This window comes from Etheostoma cragini, chromosome 24, assembly GCF_013103735.1.
Source record: "Etheostoma cragini isolate CJK2018 chromosome 24, CSU_Ecrag_1.0, whole genome shotgun sequence".
Lineage (NCBI taxonomy): Eukaryota > Metazoa > Chordata > Actinopteri > Perciformes > Percidae > Etheostoma > Etheostoma cragini.
The window spans coordinates 9,277,124-9,286,819 of record NC_048430.1 but is presented as its reverse complement, the minus strand read 5'-3'; the positions used below and the strand labels follow the sequence as shown (position 1 = coordinate 9,286,819).

General features: G+C 40.4%; 1 protein-coding gene across 2 annotated transcripts in view; it reads left to right on the top strand.

The window, feature by feature from the left end:
- The window catches only part of LOC117939157 (glycerol kinase-like), a 13,029-nt gene that overhangs the window by 886 nt on the left and 2,447 nt on the right, over nucleotides 1-9,696 (top strand). Inside the window, exons 2-19 of one of the 2 annotated variants that reach the window (XM_034864215.1) lie at nucleotides 420-493; nucleotides 584-690; nucleotides 793-870; nucleotides 1,043-1,122; nucleotides 1,608-1,745; nucleotides 1,885-1,994; nucleotides 2,327-2,393; nucleotides 2,600-2,617; nucleotides 4,003-4,038; nucleotides 4,152-4,219; nucleotides 4,332-4,374; nucleotides 4,465-4,545; nucleotides 5,369-5,447; nucleotides 5,669-5,765; nucleotides 5,847-5,931; nucleotides 6,730-6,850; nucleotides 7,622-7,765; nucleotides 7,853-7,939. In XM_034864215.1, coding sequence (XP_034720106.1) covers nucleotides 420-493; nucleotides 584-690; nucleotides 793-870; nucleotides 1,043-1,122; nucleotides 1,608-1,745; nucleotides 1,885-1,994; nucleotides 2,327-2,393; nucleotides 2,600-2,617; nucleotides 4,003-4,038; nucleotides 4,152-4,219; nucleotides 4,332-4,374; nucleotides 4,465-4,545; nucleotides 5,369-5,447; nucleotides 5,669-5,765; nucleotides 5,847-5,931; nucleotides 6,730-6,850; nucleotides 7,622-7,765; nucleotides 7,853-7,939 — 1,513 coding nt within the window. The remainder of the gene's footprint in view (nucleotides 1-419; nucleotides 494-583; nucleotides 691-792; nucleotides 871-1,042; nucleotides 1,123-1,607; nucleotides 1,746-1,884; nucleotides 1,995-2,326; nucleotides 2,394-2,599; nucleotides 2,618-4,002; nucleotides 4,039-4,151; nucleotides 4,220-4,331; nucleotides 4,375-4,464; nucleotides 4,546-5,368; nucleotides 5,448-5,668; nucleotides 5,766-5,846; nucleotides 5,932-6,729; nucleotides 6,851-7,621; nucleotides 7,766-7,852; nucleotides 7,940-9,696) is intronic. The other variant, XM_034864216.1, reaches the window with a different exon arrangement.

Here is a 9,696-nt window from a genome sequence, read left to right as displayed (position 1 = left end):
AAACAGAGAAAGGGGAGGTAACCCCTTATGAGGTCACAGGGGGCAAGATTCCAGATTGGCCTAGTTGAGCTTTAATTTTCTCAAAGACAGAGCAGGACACCCAGGGATCACCATTTCTGGCCACTGGGGGACCATAGGAAGGCTGGGGGAACTCATATTAAAGTAAAAAAAACCTCATAAAGTGACATGTTCATGCCACGGGACCTTTAATAATACATATTAAACTTTGGTGTCACAAAGGGCGCCCTAAAATAACACCTACATACGAAAGGGGCATCACAAATCCACGAAGAATCCCCCAAAAGGAGGTTTTCAGCAGGGTTAGAGTGACTGCATGCTCAGTTATTTTTCCCCCAATGAATGGAGAATAAAGTGATGAAGCTACAGTCTTTCTCTTGTGCTGTTTTCTCTTTTTGAAGGTGTTTAATGCCAAAACAGCAGAGCTCCTCAGCCACCATCAGGTGGAAATCAAACAGAGCTTCCCTAAAGAAGGGTAAGGGAAAAACATCCCATACAAATTTCTAAAAGTGCATGCGCAATTCAGTAGATCCTATTTGTTGTGATTTTTCTTTCTAATCCTTAGATGGGTTGAAGAAGACCCCAAAGAAATTCTGCAGTCGGTGTTTGAGTGCATGGAGCGGACGTGTGAAAAACTCACCCAGCTCAACATCGACATCTCAAACATCAAAGGTAATCACACACAGGGTTTAAGCTACCAGCTGCGCTCTTGAGGCAGGTTTCTAATATTTCAAAGAAGTCCAAAACCTTTGGAAATTCTTTGAATCTGTCTAGCAATCGGAGTGACCAACCAAAGAGAGACTACGCTCGTTTGGGACAAAGAGACCGGGGAGCCCCTCTACAATGCCATCGGTAAACTTCTTTCCTTTATTATGTATGCTTCATTTGCATTTACCCTGGCACATACAGTATGTGATATTCTTTTCTAGTGGAAGCAGTCTAAATGTAAACACAATCCAAAAGCAGATGTTGATTTGGACAGATTTCTGGTTGCTAGGCTATAACTGCAGTGTTTTTTCTCCAGTTTGGCTGGACCTGCGTACTCAATCAACAGTTGAACGTCTGATTAACAAAACCCCGGGGAGGAATAAGAACCACCTGAAGGTGAGTCTCGTTCTGGGCTCGTATGGCGACTGTTTTTTGTTGCTGGTACAGGGATCATTTGACAAAACATCTATGCATTTTCTTGGGATTTCTAATAATTTGATAAACAAAAATGCCTATTATGCTTGAGTAAATGAAGCCGCAATTAACAAAACCGCTTTTTTATGTAATGTTGATATTTAAATACTACCGTTAAAATTCCTGGGGGAGTTTGACACACAGTTTTGACAATCTGGACTGTAAAGGTGAGATTAGCGCTTGCATTCACGTTTTATTTTGTCAGGTAAATTGCTGATAAACGCACTGAGAGAAGATTCGAAGTGGTGGTTTTTTTCAATTCTTATCATTGAAGCACTGATGGTCCTTTGGAGCTGGCTAAAACCTCTTTTGGGGGAGGGATATTAATTGAAGCACCTTGACATTTTAAAACGCATGCAGACGTTTGATGGCCTAGTAGAGTAGTTCATGTCACTGTCGTCCTGCAGCATAAAACGGGGCTCCCGATCAGCACCTACTTCAGCGCCGTGAAGCTTCGCTGGCTGATGGACAACGTGGACGAGGTCCATGAAGCCGTCGTGTCTCATCGGGCCATGTTCGGCACCGTGGACTCCTGGCTCATTTGGGTGCGTAGCATGCTGTGTCGGATGTCATTGACATGTTGTACGTAGGAATAGCGACGATCTGGAGCTGACATGTTGGGAAAAACTGACAGTTGTTTGTGTATTTCTATTTCTGTGTCATTTATTTATGGTTGTCGAAAAGTGCTTGACAGGTGGCAAGTCAGGCGGAGTCCACTGCACAGATGTGACCAACGCCAGCAGAACCATGCTGTTTAACATTCACACCTTGGAATGGGACCCAGAACTATGCAAGTACGGCTGTCTTTCATATAATCGCACCGTGCTGCCTGTTATTTGAAAACTTCATGTTGAAATTCATGCCTTAGTCATTAATACATTTTAGTTTTTTTTTATTAATATATCACAGAAAAGTGGGGAGACACATTGATAATTGCATTATTTGTAAATTGTAACCTTGCAAAATGCCTCTGTTGGGCTTTTTGTGTCATTTTTACATTAATATGAGTTTGTTAAAGCAACATAATCATCATCATTGCGATGAATAGTACAGATTAATAACAAAAGAAATAAATAGTGTGGAAAGCAGAATTGGCTTAATGATTCCTTCCTCAAATTCCCGTCAGATATTTTGGTATTCCCATGGAGATCTTGCCCAGAGTGAGGAGTTCTTCAGAAATCTATGGTCTCATGGTAAGCATGCATGAATATGAAGTCTAGCCTACTCACGATTTCACTTTGATGAGTGTATATGCCAACTTGTTAACGATTTGATTGCTGTGTGACATGAGTGCAACAGGCCTCTAATAGGATAATAGAGAGTTAGTGTGTTTTCTGACTGTTCTAAGTGCATTTTAGGCATTTTTTGTTTGCCATTGTCTCTCTTTTCTCACTGGTAGAAGATATGTTCTAGCCTGGTAAGTAACACTCGCCATCACTAATTTCCTCCTCATGCAAAGTAACCCACCCTGCTTCTCCGTGGCCAAGGTGAACACGCCATCACACAGTACATTTCCAAGATACATATTGAAGGCTTAGGCTTCAGCAGCTTAGCCGTTAATCTAGTTTGCCTGTTTGCTGACTGGTGGAAGGAAGTATAAATGGGTCCAACCAGCTGTCATTTTCTGCCACTTTGGTGTAACTAACTCTTATGTAACAACATACATTTACTTTGGTATAAATTTACACATTAGATTTGGTCTTGTTATAATTGACCCAAATAAGCTAAAGTTGTTATCACAGCGTTTTCACCCTGTGCCTTCAGATAAAACAATAACTAAATATTCAAATGAAAAGCTGTCCTATAAGAAATAACTATAATGCTGTGGATCCAGATATCAAACAAACAGACAAAGCTAGGGACTAGAATGTAAACTTAGTGGAGCATTTAGCTGCTAAAGAACCAGATGTTTCCTTCAGGAGGGAGTTCAAACCGAAACAGAGTTCGAATGAAAGTGAATATTTTTGTAATTTTGTCAACTCGTGTGGCCAGAAACGGCCCAGATGAGTGATTAAGGTGTTGATACCTGCAGGTCTGACCAAATAGACAGCAGACAAACAGTAAATAAAATTTCTGTACAAAATCTATAATGCAATGTTTTGGACCCAGCAAAAACACACACACACACACACACACACACACACACGTACGTATGCTCTTTTGGAAATGTACTGGATGCTCCCCATTGCTCATTGCTTCTGTTGTGGCATGCCACTCGGCTGGTTGTGTACTGCTCTACAGACAGGCCGTTGTCCTCCACCATGTCCCTAAGTCTCTTCACTCTTTGGCACAATTCTATCAAACCAACTTTATCGTTCTGTCTTTAAACATCTCACCAAAAAAGCCTCATGTGGAGGAGTGAAGACATTTTTATTTTATACAGGTTCACACTTGCTCTTGATGTCCTCTTATTGCACCAGTACACCTAATGGAAACAAGGGGTAGAATTAGAATCAGGTTATTTCTGTTATTTGGCTTAATGTAGTCAAATAATGAGTTATTAACTTCTGTTATCTGTGTTGTTGTCAGTAGCTCATAGTGATGAATATATTAATGTTTGGTTTAAATTTGGAATTTCTGTTGATTGCGTTGCTTCTAATAGTTATGTAGAATTTCAAATGTTTTAATCGGTCAATTATTTCTGAAAAATTCACTTAATTTCGTGTCACTTAATTCACAATTTTTGCATATTTCTTTTACAAAAGGATCAGATATTAGAAAAGTCCATTATATAAAAAGAAGAAACAAATCATTGAACATTAAAATTCACTTATTAAACAAGTTCCTATTTTCCATTGGCAGAAATCTGGAGCTCTCTCAGGTATCCCCATTTCAGGGGTAAGTCTTTCTCTATTTTTACTTTCCAACATGGTCTTTGTGTACTTGCATTGAAGTCTTTGAGGCGTTTGCAATGGCTCTACCTGATTGCTTTCTGTCTTATTTCATAACAGTGTCTTGGGGATCAGTCAGCAGCTCTTGTTGGACAGATGTGTTTTCAGGACGGGCAGGCCAAAAACACGTAAGCCACTCGTATGTTTTAGGTTCACGTGTTGTGGCTTTTCAATGTATTTTTAAATGTATGGGTTGTTAGTCTTTTTCAGAAACTCAACAAATACTTGTATATGTTTCAGGTATGGAACTGGCTGCTTTCTCTTGAGAAACACTGGAGCCAAGGTACAATAATTAAGATTTGTATGTTAACGGTGAAATCCCTGCACACATGGCATACAGAGGCATTTTTTTCATGTTTCTGCTGTTTTGCAGCCTGTAATGTCGGACCACGGTCTTCTGACCACTGTGGCGTACAAACTTGGTCGGGACAAACCTGCCCGTTACGCACTGGAGGTACAGTACAGCATCTTCTCCCTCATGTTGTCCTCGTCAATGTTCTTTTAATTACCCCAAATAACATGATTGATTCCACACAACGCTCTTTGGCAAGCACAAATCTCTACTTTCATTAATTTTGGGGTGTCTTATTCAATTTTATAGCATTTGGAAAGAAAAGATTTAAGTGGTTTTGAAATAGTATTTAGTAAAAGTTGACATATTCCAGTCTGTGATTTTCAAATCAAAATACATTCCTTTCATTTTAGTCGAAATAATTCATAATTTGTGCTTTTCTAACTCAAACATTAGGTATAATTTTCTAAAAATGAGGTTTATTGACCATAAATTCCAAAAATAACTGTAAAACTAAAGTTTAAAAGTTAGTGTTGCGTAGTGTTAAACGAAAAAAAAGTGACAAACCTTGAAAAAAGTGTTGAAAAAAGGGACCAAAATGTAAGAAAAAGTTAAAAACATTGATTAAAGTGTTGACTTTCAAGTTTGACTTGGAGACAACACAAGGGTTAAATTCACTAATATTCCCACACCTGTCATTCCTATTATAATATACTGTATCAGTATAATAACTACACTATTTGTACAGCACTTTTCATAAAATTAAATGCAACCCAAAGTGCTTTACAGTGTGGTATTAAAAGAAAAGACATAAACTAAAGAAAAAAGCAATATACATAGAAATGACAACATACTGTATAAAAGATAAAGAAGTTCATAAGAGGAGAATAAAAAAGCACAAAGCTAAAAGTAGACACAATGGCAGTAAAATCATTATCATACTCTTAATCTCAGATTTGTTTTTTTTTCTGGTACTTGTTGCCAGGGCTCTGTGGCCATTGCAGGAGCCGTGGTTCGCTGGCTGCAAGACAATCTCGGGATCATCGGATCATCTGAAGAGCTCGGTATGTGCTGCTGCTGGTTCAGGACTGGGGTGTCATTTCATCTATGTCTGATTGTCTATAAAGGCACAGTAGAAGCAAGCAATTAAAGACACTAAACTATACAGTGATATCCCCAGAATTGGGATATAAAAGCAGTCAGATGTTACTTTACTGAGATTTATTGTCTGTAATGGATTTTAATATACTTTCCCTTTGTTCCAATTCCTTTTTCTGTCCTGTAGAGAAGTTGGCTGCTTCAGTCGGTACATCCTACGGCTGCTACTTTGTTCCTGCATTCTCGGGTCTTTATGCCCCTTACTGGGAGCCCAGTGCCAGAGGGTAAAGAGCTACTCTGGAGTGTAATAAATGACACCAAAGTAAACTACTGTCTGATTCACTCAATCTTCGTCTGATTCACAGGATCATTTGTGGATTAACTCAGTTTACCAATAAGAGTCACGTCGCATTCGCTGCACTGGAAGCGGTGTGTTTCCAGACCCGAGAGGTAAGCTCCCCCCTTCTCTAGCTGGTCATCAGAGAAGAGCCCCGTGTGGCACACGCTGCACACGCTTAGTGGAGTCTAACATTTCAGACTCTCTAAGAAACTCGTACTCCTTAACTGTGATTTATGCTTCTGCGTGAAATATACGCTGCGGATACACACGTAGGTACGTGGAGCGCGCCGGACCCTAAGCCGGACCCTAAACCGGACCCTAAGCCGGACCCTAAGCCGGACCCTAAGCCGGACCCTAAGCTGGACCCTACGCCGTAGCTTTATGTTCACCTCTCAAAAAAATGTAACAACACATCGCGGCAACACGCATCGTGTGTTGACACCGTTGCATTTCTTCTGACTCATTTTTGGGTTCTATTTCTTCATAAACAACATGAAAACAAGGAGAGGGTTGACTTTTCCCGCTACAGATTACACATCATGGTCCCAAAGCCCAGGGGAGACCCTTTGTTTCTTTCACTTTGTCTCTAGAGTCACTACTCGCCTCCGAAGCTAATCCCCGTCACCTCTCTCACTTCTCCCTCGCTCACACATGCCGTCTCGACGCACATACCAGCACACGAGTACAAACATCAGGCCACTTCCATAGGCTATAAATATAAATCGCGCTTTCCTTCCATCTCACATAACACTTTGAAAAACGGTCTGAATTTCATTTAAAAGTTGTACACTGGTGTGAAAATCCCACCTCCAAATTTAATTTACCAACTGCTAATTGATATTATTTTATTATTTATTTGAATAGATGCAGGTATTTGCGTAATAATCTGGATTTTTTTTAAAATGCAGATTCTGGACGCCATGAACCAGGACAGTGGCATCCCGCTAACTCAGCTCCAGGTGGACGGAGGAATGACGTCCAACAGGCTGCTGATGCAGCTGCAGGCAGACATCCTCTGTATCCCTGTTGGTAAGATGTAATTCATTTCTAATCACGTGTTTTTAGGTATTCCAGAGGGAAACTGTTGCCAGCCACGTGGGTACATAACAAACTCTGACAGTGACCAAACTGGTTCTTCAATTTGCAAGTGCAAAACTGTACCAGCCAGCAGCCCAAACATAGTGGATGTTTACAAGTGGAGGCATAATTTCTTCGTGCATATGAAAAAATATTTTTATAGCACAAGAAATGTCCTTTTCTAGCCAACTAACTGTTGAATCAAACATGCTTTGTTGGACGCATTACAGCCCTTTGCTGCAATTCAATTCTATTTTATTCATAGTATCAAATCCTAACTAGACAAGACACTTTACGGATAAAGCAGGTCTAGACCACACTCTATAATTTACAAAGACCCAACAATTCCAGTAATTCCCCCAAGAGCGAGCATTTAGTGCAACAATCATGTGGAATAAATAATAAGACACTGAATAGCATGCATTTTATAATTTAACACTGTAACATTGTTGCTAATGCCCACAAATATTTGGAAATGTATGATTTAAATTGAATTGTTAATGTGCCAATATGCAGTACAAATACACATTATTTCATTTCATTTCCAAACCTGTCCCTAAATATGTCCATAAAAAATGTGTCAATGTTGTTATGACTACTAGTAGTATTTGGTAACATGGGTATTGAGTGGTAGAGTTTCCTAAACAAAGTAACGATCATTGCTACATGATTTATATTGATATTGTCGTTACCCGTAAAGATTGTACTGATTGTTATTTCCAGTGAAGCCGTCCATGCCCGAGACCACTGCCCTCGGAGCAGCGATGGCAGCGGGAGCAGCAGAGGGGGTGAGCGTGTGGAGTCTCAGCCCAGAGGACCTGAGTGAAGTCACCTCCGAGAAGTTCGAGCCTCAGATCAACCCCGAAGGTACGGGGAGTTGCTGTTTCTGTCTCCACGCACCGAGAAAACATATGTCTTCTGTAGCTGTTGCTTAAAATCTAAAGTTGTTTACAGAGAGCGAGTTTCGGTACGCTCGATGGAAGAAGGCGGTTCAGAAGTCCATGAACTGGGAGACCACGGAGCCTGTTGGTAATGGAAACGGTAGGCAGTACCGCACTCACATATCAGCTGAAGTCAGTCTCACACGCGTGTCTGTTCATTATTTTGTAGAGCTCGTTATTTTTTTTATGAACAAAAAACTTGAATGCTTCACACATATTTTGATCTTAGAACAACAGCGGCATGCCAAAATATGCATTAAAAGCATTATTATATACTGTTGCTTTAATATTTCCACCTCTTCATTAAGACAAACAGCATTTAAGCCCCGCCCCCACTGGAGAGGAAACCGTTCATTACTCTGCATTGTCTTTGTATTAGGGCTGGGCCATATAGAGAAGATCAAATATAACGATATTCTTGACCAAATACCTCGATGTTGATATTGCATTGTTGACTATGGTTGCTTTCACAAAATGTTATTTACACAATGAGATTTTTGATAAATATTCTACAGAAATGATTTAATGACTTAGTGGGTAAAGGTAAATAATAGAACAGCTAGAACAGTCTGGTAAGTTCAGACAATGACATTACTTTACTGTTTTGCAGTCTGTAAAACCAGGTAAAGACAACACTTACCATATTACCATGTTACTATATTACCATATTACCATATTACCATATTACGATATCCAAAATCTAAGACGATATCTAGTCTTATATCGCGATATGGATACAACATCTATACATTGCCCAGCCCTACTTTGTATTGTGTGAAGGTGCGTCCTTGTCAATTCCGTTTGCTTGCAAACAACAGAAAAATGCCTAATAGCCACTCTTTGGTGAGAAACACTTCCAACAGAGCTAACAAAACTAAGTTTTTAGCTGCCGAACTGAAAAACTGAGCTTTTAAAAAGACAAAAGTGGATACATATGTGAGGAATCGGCAGAGAGAACTGTGGCAGCCTGACACTGACCGATCGGTTAAGGAACGGCATGCGCCATGTTACATGTGCAAGCATTATCCAAATCAGTTTTAGACTAACTACATTTCTGTAAGTGAAGCAATTTGACAGTTAACAACTTGGGCCCAATTTTAACAATTAAAGCCCACGGCTTGAAGCGCCTGGCGCAGGTGCGTTTAGGTCGTGTACAAATCCACTTTAGCTAGGCTAACATTGGAAAAAGGTTCGGTGCACCAGGCGCATGGTTCAAAAGGGTTGCACTTAGTGTCCCCGTTATTTCATAGGTGGGATTTGGGCGTAGCATGCTATAAACCAATCAGAGTGTCATCTCCCATTCCCTTTAAAAGCCAGGCACGTTTGTCCAGTGGTGCATTTTAGTCCTAATATTTTTAATATTTTGCGTGTGTGAGTGTTGCGTGCGTGCGTGCGTGTGTGTGTGTGTGTGAAACAAACATAGTGTGCGCGCACTGTCTATAAGCCTAGGCGCATTTACTAAAGCGCTGTTAAAAGAACAATGAAATTCGGTGTTATTGTTTTAGACCAGGTTTTTGTTGTTCAATGGCGTGATCACTTTCTGCTGCCTCAAGATAGCAATACGCCCAGAATACACCCGAACACACCACCTTGTAAGTGCAGCACAGATGGGCGCAGGTGCATTTGCTGTTTAAACGATGTGGCCGCTGGACGGTGTATTGACAACTGCATCGGACTTAAACTAGCAAAAACACTTTGCGTCCGGCTTTGTGCTGCGCCGGGTGCAAGATATTGCCCCTGGTGTTCCGATGGACGTGGTTTTCAGAGTATGACGCAAAGAGCTATATATACAGTGGGTACGGAAAGTATTCAGACCCCTTTAAATTTTTCACTCTTTGTTTCATTGCAGCCATTTTC